At 37.2% G+C, this 16,245-nt stretch overlaps 5 protein-coding genes across 9 annotated transcripts in view; 2 read left to right on the forward strand and 3 right to left on the reverse strand.

Annotated features, from left to right (window-relative positions):
* LOC110749346 (uncharacterized) overlaps positions 1 to 159 on the reverse strand; it is a 5,797-nt gene extending 5,638 nt beyond the window's left edge. Inside the window, exon 1 of the mRNA XM_088245912.1 lies at positions 119 to 159. Within this exon, the coding sequence (XP_088102038.1) occupies positions 119 to 159 (41 nt within the window). The remainder of the gene's footprint in view (positions 1 to 118) is intronic.
* A 604-nt stretch (positions 160 to 763) lies between these two features.
* LOC110749350 (pollen-specific LRR extensin-like protein) lies at positions 764 to 3,616 on the forward strand. The gene is made up of 3 exons (XM_021949439.2): positions 764 to 1,024; positions 1,504 to 1,601; positions 2,750 to 3,616. Exons 1-3 carry the CDS (start codon positions 842 to 844, stop codon positions 3,315 to 3,317), a joined length of 849 nt encoding a protein of 282 aa, XP_021805131.1. The 5' UTR covers positions 764 to 841; the 3' UTR covers positions 3,318 to 3,616.
* Positions 3,617 to 3,671: 55 nt separating this feature from the next.
* LOC110749349 (sucrose-phosphatase-like protein) lies at positions 3,672 to 6,340 on the reverse strand. Of its 4 annotated transcripts, none has more exons than XM_088245917.1 (6): positions 6,180 to 6,340; positions 6,009 to 6,102; positions 5,425 to 5,605; positions 5,168 to 5,246; positions 4,657 to 4,909; positions 3,672 to 4,166 (listed from the first exon to the last, which is right to left on the reverse strand). In XM_088245917.1, the coding sequence occupies exons 1-6, from the start codon at positions 6,223 to 6,225 to the stop codon at positions 3,908 to 3,910; spliced, it is 912 nt and encodes a 303-aa protein (XP_088102043.1). In that variant the 5' UTR covers positions 6,226 to 6,340; the 3' UTR covers positions 3,672 to 3,907. The 4 variants fall into 4 exon arrangements, with proteins under 4 accessions (XP_088102043.1, XP_021805130.1, XP_021805129.1 ...); XM_021949438.2 differs by having other exon boundaries at positions 6,063 to 6,102; positions 6,180 to 6,337; XM_021949437.2 differs by having other exon boundaries at positions 5,168 to 5,249; positions 6,063 to 6,102; positions 6,180 to 6,337.
* Positions 6,341 to 7,488: 1,148 nt separating this feature from the next.
* Positions 7,489 to 10,884, reverse strand: MYB11 (myb domain protein 11). The gene is made up of 3 exons (XM_021949436.2): positions 10,532 to 10,884; positions 10,192 to 10,321; positions 7,489 to 8,948 (listed from the first exon to the last, which is right to left on the reverse strand). The coding sequence occupies exons 1-3, from the start codon at positions 10,662 to 10,664 to the stop codon at positions 7,607 to 7,609; spliced, it is 1,605 nt and encodes a 534-aa protein (XP_021805128.1). The 5' UTR covers positions 10,665 to 10,884; the 3' UTR covers positions 7,489 to 7,606.
* Positions 10,885 to 13,633: 2,749 nt separating this feature from the next.
* Positions 13,634 to 16,003, forward strand: TTN5 (ADP-ribosylation factor family protein). Of its 2 annotated transcripts, none has more exons than XM_021949432.2 (6): positions 13,634 to 13,840; positions 13,957 to 14,067; positions 14,168 to 14,278; positions 14,598 to 14,760; positions 15,226 to 15,306; positions 15,646 to 16,003. In XM_021949432.2, exons 2-6 carry the CDS (start codon positions 14,003 to 14,005, stop codon positions 15,781 to 15,783), a joined length of 558 nt encoding a protein of 185 aa, XP_021805124.1. In that variant the 5' UTR covers positions 13,634 to 13,840; positions 13,957 to 14,002; the 3' UTR covers positions 15,784 to 16,003. The 2 variants fall into 2 exon arrangements, with proteins under 2 accessions (XP_021805124.1, XP_021805123.1); XM_021949431.2 differs by having other exon boundaries at positions 13,636 to 13,870.
* The last annotated feature ends 242 nt before the right edge of the window (positions 16,004 to 16,245 follow it).

Here is a 16,245-nt window from a genome sequence, read left to right on the forward strand (position 1 = left end):
ATGTCTGAGCGGGAAACGTTATATGGCGGTCATGTCGCTTTCGCTCGCTCGCTCTCTCTCTCTCTCTCTCTCTCTCTCTCTCTCTCTCTCTATCGGCTTTCTTCGTACACAAAATTACTTGTGTTGTTGACATCTGTTTTTATCCTCTGCCAGTGTCATTAGGAGGAAGGGGGATTTGATTAAGAGCAAAAAATTAAAATTGGAAGAAATAAAAGATTAATTAGCAAGAATAATAATATGAATAAAGTAGGCTCTTCCTCCGCTTGGTTCATTTTCTTTTATTTGTAAATTTATATATATAGCCTATAGGGAGGGAGGGGACTCAGGGAGGGGTTGGGTGGTTCATTTATTCCGTTTGCATAAAAACCTCATCTTTCTTCTGTTGCTTGGTGTTGCTTTAATCTAAAAATGATGCATTAGTGAGTGAGGGAGGAATAATCCCAGTTCCCAGCACCCAAACACATTACACAACTGTGACAACACAACAGGGGATCTTCTTTTTGTTAGGGAGGGGCTTTGGAGGAAAGGAAAGGGCATATGCTTTTTGGAGTGGCCTTTTTTTTTGGATCTTTTTTGGCTTTTTTGGGTATAAATTATAAAAAATCCAATCAACTCGTTCCTTTGTCTGTAGCCCAGCCCAGCCCAGCCCATTGGATCTTCATTCATTTCGGTCTTCTTGTGTAGCCCAGTGGATGCCAAAATTTTGTTGTGGTTGTGAAGGAAATAGGCGACGTCGTTTTGTGCGCCCTTTATACGAGTCTCATACAGAAGAACAGAATACTAGACATGAATTGTTGGAGAGGGAGGAGGTTGGTCTGGTACTTGGTAGAGTAGTAATCCAATGCGTCCAGAATCGAACTCAGCTGGAGCTGCAGAATCTTCATCATCAGCAGCAGCTTCCGCTGCATCATCATCATTGTCATCATCATCTCCATCTCCATCTCCATCTGGGAAGCGGAGCAGAGATCCTGAAGATGAGGTTTACCTCGATAATTTCCACTCTCACAAGCGTTACCTCAGCGAGGTTTCTTTTCCTTCATTCTTTATCATTTCATCATTTTGATTTCATTGCCGTACATATGTTTGCTTGTGCTTTGCTTTATTTAACCTCTTCGTCGTCTGCCGTCTGCCGTCTGTCGTCTGTCATTTGTCGTCTGTCTTCTTATAATTTATTTGATGGAATCATACTTGAAGGACTTTTCTTTTTCTTTTCAAGTTTGAAAATTTACTGCGTCTGACTCCGACTCTGATTCATTCATGGGTCTTCTTCAAGGAATTTTCTTCATATGGAACTTTTATAAAAAAATAAAAAAAAATTAATGTTTTCAAAAATATGTACACAGTTACTAGACCATTTCTGGCATGATGATATTTCCTTATTACCCTTTTCAATCATCACAGCTTCACATGCCATACTTTCCTCTTCACATATAACTTACAAGCATATGAATGAATAATCAGTCTTTGATCCTTCATTTCCCTCACAACTTGTTTCTTGTGCAGATTATGGCATCCAGTTTGAATGGACTGACAGTTGGAGACCCACTCCCTGAGAATCTCATGGAATCTCCAGCCAGGTCTGAGACCATGTTTTATTCAAGGTAATTTCTTATGTAACACTTGTATCAAACTTTTCTGTCAATTCTTTGTACCTGGTTTTGGAAACTACTCCGTCCCACATAAGATAACTATGCTTATTCTCGTTATTTCATTATGCAACTTTTTTTTATCATAACGTTCTGCTTTAGACTGTACGTTTAAGTTGGAGGGAGTAGTAGGTTGTCAAATATCTATTGTTAAAACATTTTCACATTTTGGTCAGCAGACTCATGTCTCATGACTCAGATTCTTGCCTAGTTTTGATAGGTGTTATTACTTAAATTCAGGTTCTTTTTTTAATAAACCTGGCCCTTCTGAGAGGCTTACTGTGTGCTTTTTTTTCATATACGGGCTGTGCCAAAGTCTGTAAGCCTATACCTCATTCGTTTGGCACCATACTATAAGTTTCTTAGGATTGAAGGGTCATGGTTTCTTAGATTGTGGCACTCACTGAAGCTGCATAAGGGGTGCAGATTATAGTTGATATTTCTATCTTCTTTTGTCTGTTCTTTGATTTCTTTATTCTTTTGTTGTTATCTTTTTCCCTGAAGTTGGTGATATCATATGACTCAAACAGAATAAGCCATCTTATGGTATAGTTTCGATTGGATGTTGTTATGATAGCTCACATTACCTAGCGTTTGCAAGAATTTAATCATATTTCTTAGTATATTGAAGCCAGTTTACTTTGGGCCTTTTGCTTAGGTGGTAAACCAGAAGGGTGAATTTGGTTTAGGTTTTAGTGCTACAGAACAATTGGAGGGGAAAACTTCAATTCAAAGACCGTACTTGATATGGCTGCAAACCGAAACCGCATACTTTGAAGATTTCTTGGCATGTGAACATAGTAGCAATCACATAAAATTTTCTTTTTGTCTTCACTCATCTAAATGCAAGATTTGCTAGACAAGTGGACAGCTTGAAGTATATAGCCAGATATAAGACACTAGCATCAATGATTTTGAGCAACCCCTCACCAAATCTTATCTCATTTCCCTCAAGTCATTGGTTTCCACTTTAAACACGAGTTCTCTTAATTAATAATCATGTGCTTTGCTTTCTCCATCTTGCTCCTTCCTAGTAAAGAGAAAATTTTACTTCCTTTATTATGCTGATTTTTCATTAATTTTTCACAACTTTATGTTTCCAGGGATGAGATGTCGCTACAATATTCACCCATGTCAGAGGACTCGGATGACTCTCGATTTTGCGAGAACCCCATAAATACTTGCTCCTCCCAACCTGACAGTGTCCCCTCTAGTCCGGTCTCTCCATATAGGTACCAAAGACCACTTACTGGGTTTCCTTCCACTTGTTCAAGTACTTCACAGTCTTCACATGGCTGCACCGTCACTAATTTTAACTGCTCGCAGCCTCGTCAACGAGGCTCTGATTCAGAGGGACGATTCCCATCATCACCTAGTGACATTTGTCACTCTGCTGACTTGAGGAGGGCTGCACTCTTACGGTCCGTGCAGATGAGAACACAGCCATTTGCCCCACCATCTGATGACATGGCATTTAGCTCCGGGCAAGAGCCTGTATCCAACATTGAAGCTGAAGAGCGGTCATGCCCCTATATGAAGTCTTTAGTTGATGAGAGGGAATATCCAATTGCAGAGTGTTCTTCTATGGGTATCTCAGAGCCTGATTTTAAACAAGAGAAATCATGCAGGATGTTGGATATGGATGAGAAAGGAAATCATTCTGCAGATTAAGTGCTTTAATGATGTTCAGAGAGATATTGCTTGATTTGTAGAATCTTGAGTGCAAGATGAGCATTTGTTAGGTTTATCCTAGTTGCATATGAAGAGAAAGGCCATGCATGAATCAGATTTTCATTGCGTTCTGTCTGGTACATTTTCTGCAGTCAATGTAAAAGAAGTTGCATTGTTTAGCCCTTTCCTTTAAGCTAGGGACAGTTTAACTAACGCACCTGAGATTTTTGTAAATTATTCGTGTAAATTGTTTGATATTGTTAACTTAACATCGTCAATTACAAATCTGATTTCACTTCTTCGGTCGAAACACAATGTTCTTGAATTTTAAATCAAATGCAAAGAGGCATAGGCTGATGAAGTAACAAATATGGGGTTATATATCTCCTTCGAAAGAAGCAACCATTTTGTCCATAAAATAATGACTCATAAATACTTACAATGATTAAACTCCATTAAACTTTATAATCCAAAACATCAAGAACGTGCGGCCAGTCAATCCTAAAAATTATAAACCAAACCCAAAGTCAGCATCTATTCATAATTCTCTTAATATCCACTGTATAGTGCATTATCTATTGCATGGTTTCTCAGCTGTCACTGTTAGGAATACTACTGCTTCTGTCAGGTTGAGCCTCAAGATGCAACAAGGCATTATGCAGATACTCCAAGTCTTCTATGCACACTGTCTTCAAAGTGATTTGGCCTCTTAGGTCACCCAGATGACGGCTTATATCCAGTCCCAAATCGCAGTTAGCATTGCTTTGCTTGCTCGTCACTGCAGGGGCGGAGTCTCTTGAATGTAAGTTAGCTGACCATTTGTGATCATTCACGATTGTCCGATTCAACCTGACAACCATAGTTACAAAAAGAAATCACAAATAAACATGCGATATTATTCATCCGATTTTCATATATATATATATATATATATATATTAAAAAAGCAAAGAAAATAACCCAGGGGCATATGATTGACACCACCATCATCTCCATATGGTACCAACTACATTTTCTTTAGTTCACTAAAACCTGAATCTCTCAAATCAATTTCTATGGTGAAGTTCACACTTCTCAGGGTGGAAGTTCAAGAGAAAAGATGATATCTAGTCCAGCATGTAGTACTTCAAAAAATTGCTGTAATGCACTCTCCCATCTAAATATACAAGCAAATATGTATCTAGAAAAATTACAGCGAAAATTGTTCATCACAATGCAGTAGTCGTATGTATCTGTATGTCTCTAGTACTTTGCAGATTAAAAGTGGCCGATACAATGGCTATTGATAAAGGGACAATGCAAACACAATCTAGAATGATGAAATGCAAGTATTTTCTTACTTTCTAATTAAACTTTGTATGCCCATGTTGTCTTTCACGCTAAACAAGGCATCCACTGCATCTGCTTTTGTCCTCACAACCCCCTCCAAGCTACCACAGGACATGCACATTGAGTGTACTGCAGAATCACTTGTCTCCGAGTTTATGTTGGTAATTCTAATGGTAACTGCCTCTTGGTCATCTGGTGGATGAATTGGAAGATCAAAGCCTTTTGTAATAACCTCAAGATCCAAACTTGCTCTCCTGCTTGTTTCTACGCTCTCGAAACATGCACATGAATTAATTATCAGGCAACCATGGAAAAAGAAGGTGGGGATTGGGGTTCAAAAGTAGCTGATAAAGCATGTGACATGTTCGTAAAAGCTGAAAAGACCTCTGTCAACAGGGAAGGTTGATTGCAGAAGGTTGTATGTTCTCGATAGTAAAAGGTTGGAGGCATCATGTGGTTAATAATAGATCTGAAAATTTGTTCCAGATATCAAGCTAAGATGAATAGTTGGAGAAGAGTTACCCCGTTTAGAGGAAACATCTTTTGAGCTGATGCTGCTTTTTGAAGGCTTTCCAGACGAATTTTTCTTACGATTAGTTTTCTGCTGCAAATGACAATTTCAAGAACACATGACTATGATTAAATTCAGTAATAATCATGAAACTCCAAGCAGAGGTAGTAACTATATTGCACATGTGTTCAAATTAACAAAACCCAAGCCTAAATAAAATATACTCAGAGATAACACAGAGTAAGCAGTTGGGACATTGTGAGCGTACCATATAAGGCTCAGGCTTCTCTGTCATCAACTTCCTGGGATTACTTGGAGCTTTAGGCACTGGGGAGCCCAATTCTGAGTAATCATCATATTCAGAAGGTGAAGAATTAAAGGACCGGGGAAACGTTGTTATGCAAGACGAGGCCCTCGCGGATAATGGGTTATCTATCCTGGCATTGCATCTGCCATCCAAAGTGTAAGTTAATAATATAAATCTAAAGTTTCAAACAGAAATTGCCAAAGTACAAAATGCAGTCGAATTTAAATTCAGCAGCAATTGATAACACCGTTGACAGACACGAGAACAAACCGGCAAGAAGCGTCAAAACTCAAACGCGATTATGTATTCTAATTCTAATGCTTGTGAAGTAACGAAACTAGGAAATTCAACTAAAAGGAGTAAAGTTCCTTTAAATTTACACTCTACAATTCTGAGAAAGTTGAATTCAATCGCTTAGATAGAAATTGGAAACCATGTCGTCTACCATACATGTAAAGTTGCTCAATCATTATAGATATTAAAAATGCTTACGCTTAGAGATAAATTCTGAAAGAAAAAAAAAAAAGAAATTAAAGGAAAAATACCTTTGATGAAAACCTTGGATAAAAGAGGTAAAATTCGAAAAAAGAAGGAGGTACCTGAGCTTGACTGCGGATGAAATGAAGCTATGTTGTTCACCTGGAAAAAGAAAAGAATGAAAAGCAAGGCGAATGCTCAGAAATCAGATGTAAGTAATAGGTTATGAGTCTTCTGACCGATGATAGTGAAGGCTCGGAGGCCAATATATTTCAACTTCAACATCCCCCGCCGCCAACAACCGACCGCCGCAGGCTCAAGGCTAAACGGGTTATCAGCAGCAGCACAGCACAGCACGGCTTAGAGGTTAGTCTGCTCTGCTAACACGACGTCGTCTTTAGCACATGTAGACTAGTGCGGGTAGAAGCGGCCCATTCCCAATTTCAGCATGCAGCACGCGCAGAGTCTCTCCACCAACCAATTCCTTAAAACTGGGCTTTGCCATTTGAGGCCCTAATAAGTCCATGATCCTTCAACTTCTTCAACCCACGGATTTCTAATTTTCTTATTTATATACCATACATGTAAAGTTGCTCAACAGTAATGCTATTTGAACACACTTAATTGGCTACATTAATTGATCACCTTATGGTGGAGGCAAGGGCGGAACTAGAAATTTTTCAATGGATGGGCTAGCTAAAGTTATTAGCTTAAAATCTAATGATAATTTTATTTTTTTTTACTTACATTTTCTATAGTTTTTCTAGAAATAAAAATATACATTAAATCATATAAATCATGCTAATTGTAAATACAAGGAAAAAAAATTAGAGCCATATTATTCACGAAAAGGTGAATTTTATTTAGAAAAATGTTTCACTTTTGGAGACAAATTAATAGAAAATTTTTAAAATTGTTGTTGGGACAAACTTTAACACCAAAAACAAATGTGGAAGACCTCTTACTATGCATATTGGTGTTGAGATTATATATATATTTTTTAGTTAAAATATTAGACTATATGTATATTTAATTTGTTTTTTCCCAAACTGTCCCTGGGCTAGAGCCAAGGGCAGCCCTTGCCTTGGTTCCGTCCATGGGGGGAGGATAGTGGTTCTCGTGCTTCTCTTTTGGAATAATATTTTATTGTAAAACATTATTTTTTTTAAAGAGAAATAAGAAAAAACATCCATATCATCTTACATTAATTGAGGTGGCATACCCACATTAACTACCACATTAAGTTTTATTAATAGGAATCAAGTGATTTCCGATTTTTTGAGAAAATCCTGCTTCTCCCTAAAATCACTTTAAGTGATTCTAATACCTATTTTAAGCACTTTTAATTTTTTGCCAAACATCCTCTTTTTTAGGCAAAAATGATTATACTCAATAGGAAGTGATTTTGGCCCTCTCAGAATCACTCGCAAACTAGCACAGCACAGCATTACTGTAATCCAATCTAGATGGTAATTGTACAAAACTGAAATATTGCAATTGGCATTTGTGCAAACATTAATTGAAAAAAGAAAGCGAGTAATTAATAAGAAGTAGAAACTAAACTAACTAACTAGAAGTGTATTAACTTTCAACGTACGTCTATCACGAAATGAGATGAACAAAATGAAGAAAACGGGCGGTACAATATATAACAAGTAAATGAATTTCAAGACAGAAGCCAAGCCACCATCGCATTTTGTTTGTCAGGGTCCACGGCCTCTCTCATAATCGATGTATCATCAGTGGTAGTGTCTCTTTCCCAGTTAAGATGATGATGATGAATGGTAGAAGCAGCAGCAGCAGTATTACTAGTAGTAGAAGAAGAAGAAGAAGTACCCTCCTCCCACAACCAAGAAAGCATATTTGCTTTATCATCATCATGATCCCATAACTCATGTCCTGCTTCGACAACACTCTCCCAATCCCATAATATATGATTGTTATGATCACGATCATTTCCATTTGCAGCAGCAGCAGCTTGACCATCCTCCATATCAAAATAATAATTACCAGCAGCTGCTGAAGCTGAAGCTGAACTACTTGAAGTAGCAGTCATTGACATTATTGAAGAAGAGCATACTTGTCCGTTTGATGACGAGCTCAAATGACCACAAGTAGTAGTAGCAGTCTCTACCTGATCTACCTCATGATTAACGCCCATGGCATGATCATGTTGATGATCACTTAAAGTCAAAACCCCATTTGAATTTGGATCCTTCTGCAGTAACTCAACATTGTCCATCAATTCATTAAATGTACCCAACAACCCACCATCAAATTCAATGCCGCCAGATTCATCCAAGTCATCGTCCTTGTTCTCGTCGTTATGTGGATGTGGTCCTAAAAGCATTTCGTGACTTTCCTTCTGACGGTGATCAATATTGACAGGACCCAGCCCATCATGATCACGAGTATCCTTTTCCTCCACCTCTACCTCATCCTCCTCCTCCTCATTCTCAGTAGTAGTAGTAGTAGTAGAGCTCATGAGGACCGCTGGCATTGCTAGTCCTTCTGCTTCCTTCTGCTGCTGATGATGATCATGATTAACAAGGTTGTCGACCATGCAGTCGTCCATGTGATGAGGATGATGATCATGGTCATCAGCAGCTGGGTCAGTCATTAATACCATGTAATCGTGGTGCATAGTATCAATATTATCATTAGGCCCAGGAAAGGGCGTCTTCTTCTCCAGGGCAATCGCCTCCTCAGCAGCAGCAGCAGCAGTATTAGTAATGTCCTTCTGTCCCTTGTTGTGACGTTGGGTATAATTAGTAGTAGTAGTAGTGGTGTATGTTTTGCTCTTCTTCATGGCCCAGCGACTGGTTCTACCGCCTCTTCGCTTGAAAGGAATATTATTACTAGCAGCTGCTGGTAGGCTACTCATTTGATCACTACTAGTAGTAGTAGGCCTTCTGAAGGTGTCAATTTTCCTACTCAAATGAGAGTTCCAGTAGTTCTTGATTTCATTATCGGTTCTTCCTGGTAATTGACTTGCTATCAAAGACCACCTGCATAATCATATTTATCACTTTAATCCATTAATTAAACATCTACTACGCTTCTACCACACAACCACTGCACTACTGATGGAACTTCATTTCTATACTCGGAGGGAGTCATTAAACTGCTGATATTTTTATTTTTTTTTTGGGAGATTTACTATTATACCCAATATAGGAGCCCAAATTTTATTTTTTTTTAAAAAAAACTTATATAAAATGGATTTTAGAAACACACCCAAATGCCATTTATAACATAACAAAAAGGCTTTTAACTTCTTTTAAATTACAAAACTGTCATTGATTTCTTAAAACAAACCCAACCCCAAAACCTCATAAAAAAACCCAAAATACTAAATAGGGCATTAAAGTAATTTAATAATCAAAATTAAATTCAATAGGGTCAGCTATCATATTTTGGATTTTTTTTGAGTTTGTTTATAGAAATTAAATAGTGTAGAGTTTATTTATAATTTTAATACATTTTAGTATATGACTAAATATCTCTAATTTTTTTTTTGTCATAATTAAACTGCTGATATTTAAGTCTTAGTTGTAGCGAAAAGACAAGAACACGTAATACTTACTTGGGCACTGACCAATCTAGCTGGCTAATTTTGACCCAAAAAATCTAGCTGGCTAAACAGTATTGATGAGTCATAAGAAACTAGGAATTAATTTCTGTATTAAATCTGATAACAAGTATTTTTTATTTTTTTTAAGTCTGACTAAACTATGTTTGTTTTTCATGGTGAAATAGATTACACGTGATCAGTTCTATATACCGACTACCGAGTGTCTCCCTCAAAGTGTAAAAAGCAATCAAATCAGTGCCTTGGCTCACCCATTGACGGTGATCTAGTTCCTTGTGTTTTTTCTTTAAAAAGGGAAGGGTGACCTAGTTCCTTCCAGAGTTCCAACTAATAAAACAAGCAAATTTATTTACTTGACAGGGACAGATAGAAAACAAAAGAGCAAAGGGAAAGCAAGCTGCACTGCCTGCAACGAAAAGAAAAAAAGTTGACATAATTTTCAAAAAGTTGATCCGTCCAATTCACTTGTCCTTGGATTTGATTTGATTTAATAATTTATTAACTTGCTGGTGGTTTTGGTTCTAGTGTTTGCGGTTGTTATTTATTTGGTAATTAATGAGTGAGAAAATTATCAATTTATCATAACTTCATAAAGAATAAGTAGTTAGTAAGTATTATTAAGTAATTAAGGAGGTGGAGGAGACTAGTAGTCAACTCACCTATTTCCCAGAGAAGCATGCAATTTGATGATGATATCTTCCTCTTGGGCAGATATATTTCCCCTCTTCAAGTCGGCTCTCAAATAGTTAATCCATCTTAGTCTGCAACTTTTACCACACCGCAGTAACCCTTCAATCAGAATCACAGTAAGTAACTCGTCATCGTAATATATACATACATATGACAAAAGCAATTTATAAGCTTAGCCAATGAATGACCAATGTAAGGCGTGAGAAGAAGAACAAAACAAGATTCCGGATGACTGAGATTCAGTAGCACCACCACCACATCCACAAGTTCTAGTGTGTAAATATTTTTGAAAGATAGATATATATGTACCTGCATTCTTGGGTAATGACCTCCAGGAGCCTTCCCCATTGGTCTGGATATAGTTGATTAAGATTTGATCCTCCTCTGCTGTCCACCTCCCCTTCTTCAGCCCAATCTTGTCACAGCATGGAGCCCTCCCCATTTCCAACTCTCTCTTTCTCTATCTTTCTCGCGAGACAAGTAGCTCAGCTGGCTGGCTGGCTGCTGTGGAAATGAGTTGGGTTGAGTTGAGTTTAGTTGACCAAATGAATGTATGATATAGTGTCCTCCTTACTCTTGGGAAGGGAGAGAGAGAGAGAGAGAGGGAGGAGGCAGCAACCAATGCAAGGAAGGAGTACTAGTACAGAGAGTGTCCTTACTCTAAGGTTTTAAAAAGCACAAGTGAGTATGTGAGTATGAGGCCGGGTGGGTCCGTGGGGATCGCTTTTCATTGAATATTGATGGAGATAGAGGTGTGGTGCCAGATTGTGCCACGACGGCTACTTCTCTATTTTGCATTCGTGGCTGCTCCTCTGTCGACAGCCTCGTGACGGGGCTCGCATACTCCCACGTTGACGCGATGCGCCTCCCTCTTGGAACAGAGAGAGAGAGAGAGGGAGAGAGAGAGAGAGAGAGAGAGAAATGCTTTCTTCCTCCCCCCCTTTTTACTGTTCCAAATATCATCATCAAATATGTCCTGTCCTCTATGCAAAATACAATTACGTACAACATTCGTTCTGGGTATACCTATAGCTCGCTCAAAAGCATTTATTATCTCATCTACCCCCTTCCTTCCTATGTCTGTCCACTTTTCGATTCAATCTGCTCTGCAGCAGAACTACCATTACCATACCAACAAACTAACAAAGGCAGGAACACACAATATTTGATTATTGTTCCTCCTCAACAATCAAAAACTTCATTAATACCTCTTGTTATATTCATAACAAAATAAATAAAACAACTATTTTAATTAATTTAGTCTCTCTTTTTTTCCTGGAACACTGCAATGTTTTTACTAAAAGCAAAAAGAAGCCTACAATATTTAAACATGGATCGTACATTATAATGATTTCCTCTAATTTGTTGGAGGACATTTGGTATGTATATTATCAAGCAGCTTAATTTCCAGTCATCATTTCATACAATTTGCAGCAGATGAATTGCTGCTTACGCATGGCTTAAGATTTAGAGTTACCAACTTACCACTGTGATTAATATCTGAACAAGTTATAGATAGATAGATATATGCAATGCAACATGTTAGTAACTTGGCCCATCCATGCCCAACTATAGATGATAACTGTACGTACGTATAGCATTGGCCTCGGTTTGATCTCTTTTTTTCTTCTTTTTTTTAGGCTAAAGCTTGATCACTTATTGCTCGTTTCACAAAAAACACGTACAGTGTCCACTTAAAAATTTATAATTTTGTCAACTATATATTTATTATTTATTCATGCTCATGCTCATACATTATTATTATAATTGTATAGTGTTAGAACTTACAACTTAACTCTCTGAATGGCCATCATCAAACCATGATAAGTTTATCAATTAGGGATTTGCAATTGGGGCTTATCAGTAATTATGAGTTGCAATTAATTTTGGTTTGTTGAATTATGAATAGGATTTGAAATTGATTTTGGTGTTCTTGCTTGTATGAATTATCAATTAGGGATTTTGATAAATTGATTAGTTGCTACTGCATGTTGATTGAAGATGTGATAAAGGCCTAATTTCTTATTTACAATTGATGAGGACTGAGCTATGCATTAATTTCAACCTTAGATGTTGTAATCCAATCTGAGAGTGGAGCGGAATCAAATGAGCGCGGGAGGTTGAGGATTAATAGCCATGGATGACGAGAGAATTGAGAAAAGGAATAAATTAATGGGATAAAATAACAAACAATCAAAGGGTAATCAAGATGACAAGTAGCATTTGGGAACTAATCATTTATCACTAATGATATTAACAAAATCTCTACTAGACTAGTTACTAGTTAGTTACAATACTAATAGAACAGAATAATGACATCTGCTGACCTAACAGCTTTGTTGAGGTGGAAGTTGATTGGAAGTTGTAGCATGATTACAATCTCTTTCAATTCAATCAAGCACCTCATTTTACTGGACAAAATCAAGTATCCAACTGCGAAACGATGTTTTATTTTTTATATATAAAAAAACAGCTATTAAAAGAGAAGAGAAGTTAATGAAATAACCAAGTGAGGGCTATGCCCAATTCGTGGATGTCTTAGGCCCTTGAGGAAGACCGGGCTGCTTTGGATCCTGGAGTCTTTTACATTAGAGGGTGAGTAGAGTATGACCCTGAGCTGAGCTAACTTGTAGTTTGTTTTGTTTTTTATTTTTTGGTCTGAAAATACTTCATTAAAAGGCGCGAAAAACCGCTAGGAGAACAACAAGACAGACCATAAATTTGTACTGCCATTTTACCCCAATGTTTTCAAAGGCGAGGTGCATATGCGAAACGTTTTTAGTAGCGCTATAAAAAGCGTAAATTTTGAAGCATTGATGTGTAAGTCTTTTGAACAATAATTTATTTTAATAAGAAAAATTTATGAATAATACAATACAATTAAATTGTACAACTAATTCTCATCGAATCATAACAATATTTTAAATATAAATACTAATTGTCTTTCAAAGCATAATAATCAATCTCAAAACATAAAATATTTATTTAACATCAAAACAAAAACATAATTCACTCATCCCACTCCTCAACACTAAATTTATACGAAACTTCAAATTACAATTGTGATTAGAGAGAAAAATAAAATGACTTACTTGCAGTCGAAAGATGAAGAGAATTCTTGAAATTGATAGAGATTATCTAATAATGAAAGAAATTAGGATTGTATTATATAATATATAAATAATTTCATGTGTTAATATATTAATTTAGAAAAAGAAAAAAAAAAAGGTAAGTAGAAAAGCTACAGTCGGCTGGAGATAGAAAAGGCAAGAAGATATTAATTCTTCTTGACTTGAGTTTATTACAATAAAGGGAAGAAAAAAAAACAGAAACTTGCGTGTTTTCTTTTTAAGTTTTTTTTAAAAACACTTCAATCGAAACGACGTCGTTTCATTACAATAAACCTTAAAAAAAAAACACGCGAGTCGTCTTCCTCGCAGAGCCGCAGCCAATTTGCAGACTCGCAAAATTTCTTCCGGTTCAGAGGTTCCAGATCTGGCGCTCCTTGCTCCGCCTTGCAACGCCTCCTCACGCCTTCCCCACGCTAAACGTGCAACTCGCGAAACAGCCGACCGCCTCGGGGCGTTTTCCTGCCGCCTCGCTCCGACGCGCGCGAAGGCATGCCTTTGAAAACACTGTTTTACCCTGGTTGTCAATTCAATTTTCTTTAAAATTAAGAGCCCTGATTTACAAATTACAATCCTCAATCCTGATTTTCATCGAATCATCTGAAGCTCTATTGGGGAGAAGCTCAATCTGATTCTTTTTGGGAGGGAACAAATGGGGCTTCTCAGCATCATTCGAAAAATTAAAAGGAAAGAAAAAGAAATTCGTATACTCATGGTGTAAGTGAAACTTCATCTCTCCCTCTCTTCCCTTTTGTTCACTCGTATGATATGAGAATTAAGTAATCGTTTGTTTGTTTGTTTTGTTTTGTTTGTGAAGTGGGCTTGACAATTCCGGCAAGACTACCATTGTGCTCAGGATTAATGGAGAGGACACCAGTGTTGTCAGTCCCACACTCGGCTTCAACATCAAGACCATCACTTACCAAAAGTAAGTGAACTACGCTTAACCCCAAAACATGATTTTTTTTTTTTTACATTTGTATTTGTTTGTGCCAAAGTGTTGTTATGAAAATAGTTTGTGGGTTAATCATATATAGAGATAGTTGGAATGCTTGGGGCTCTTATTAAGGACATTGGGTGTTTATTTTCTCAATTTAGGGGTTGTTTTCCCTGATTATTGACAACTGTTTATTTCATTGATTCGTTTTTAGACCATAAAAAACTCTAGCACCAATGCGATTTTGAAGTTTCATACTTTGTTTATTATGATATGGAAATTTGAAATGCTTGTAATTTGATCTTGGCAGGTATACCCTTAATATATGGGATGTCGGGGGACAGAAAACAATAAGATCTTACTGGAGAAACTATTTTGAGCAAACTGATGGTCTGGTATGGGTAGTTGACAGTTCAGATCTTAGAAGGTTAGATGACTGCAAAATGGAACTTGATAATCTTTTGAAGGAAGAGGTATATTTGCTTATTACTTCACTCGCTCTTTTTGTTTTTGTACCTAGTGTAAAATAACGCATTTGAATTTCTCGTTATTCATATACCTCCTTTAATGTACAATACGATTTATGTGCTGATCTGCAGTTACAACTTTTAGGATATCCATCTAGTATGTGAGCATGTTCTGAGTGTATCAACTCATGCTGCATTTTCTCGAGTCTTGTATGAGTGTATAACTGTTTTAACTTTTGCTGACTGTGAACTGATTAATTATGTATTTGAGATGCATCACTTGAAATTTTGGATAAGCAATCACATCCTCTTAAATAAACTTATAATGTTGCTGGTCTGGAATCCCGAAACGAATATCCACATGATAAGACCTAGGAAATGCTTTGAGGAGTTTTACTTGCGCTTGTGAGTTATGACCATTATTTTGGTCAAATGTTCTAAAGAAGCTGACTTGTTTTGATGATATGACAGAGGCTATCTGGATCATCCTTATTGATACTAGCAAATAAACAGGACATAAAAGGTGCCCTTACTCCAGAAGAAATTGCTAAGGTAAGGCTCTAGGTCAGCGTGTATATACACATAGGATTAATTTGTGAATGTAGCCCTGGTTTTGTTTTGCATGCTTTTATTGCCCATAGACAGCTTTATTCGTTGTCTTGTTATGTTGCTTTAGATTGTTTATTCACTTGTCTTATTGTCTGGATGACAAATGCAACAACGGCATGGGTTTTACTCATCATGTCCGTGGAGTTTATATGCAACAATGTTATGTGAAATCTTTCAAGGATTTTTGGTACATGGTCGAAACAATTTATATACAAATGAAGATGAGCATTGCCTTTAAAATTCTGAGTTTCTGAAACAGTTATGTATTATACTTCTGTCTAGGTTTTGAACTTGGAGGCGATGGATAAAACTCGGCATTGGGAAATTGTTGGCTGCAGTGCATACACGGGAGATGGACTGCTTGAGGGATTTGATTGGTTGGTCCAAGATATTGCCTCTCGGATCTATGTGCTGGACTAATGCCTATCTTGAGTATTTTATTTTTGGTTGTGTTTTGAGTGATTTTTCATTGAGGTGGACAGTTATCTTGGTATTTATGGAAGCTGAATGGAACTTTAAGAGTTTGAAGCAAACTTTGCTGTTAAAAGTGAGAGGGAAAATGCATCGTTGTAGTTGTAGGCCTTGTGTAGATAATCAAATATTTTAAAAATACACTAGCACTCTCTTTCTTTTCCTACAATCATTCATACATGGTGGAAGATTACCCGCATTTGGTTGGTCTTAAGCAAAAGACCTTGTTTACAGACTTCCTCATCTTGTCCTCATTTTGTATCTTGTTTACTGCTGCTACTGGTGCCCAGGGGCCACGACCACTCCATCCTCGTGATATCTGCGTAACCCTAGCTTCGTAATTCGTAGGCCCAGCCCAGCCCAATATCATGTGGGCTTCGATTTGTTCATGAAAGCTAAATTACGCAATTG

This window comes from Prunus avium, chromosome 8 (assembly GCF_965620075.1).
Source record: "Prunus avium chromosome 8, drPruAviu1.hap1.1, whole genome shotgun sequence".
NCBI lineage: Eukaryota > Viridiplantae > Streptophyta > Magnoliopsida > Rosales > Rosaceae > Prunus > Prunus avium.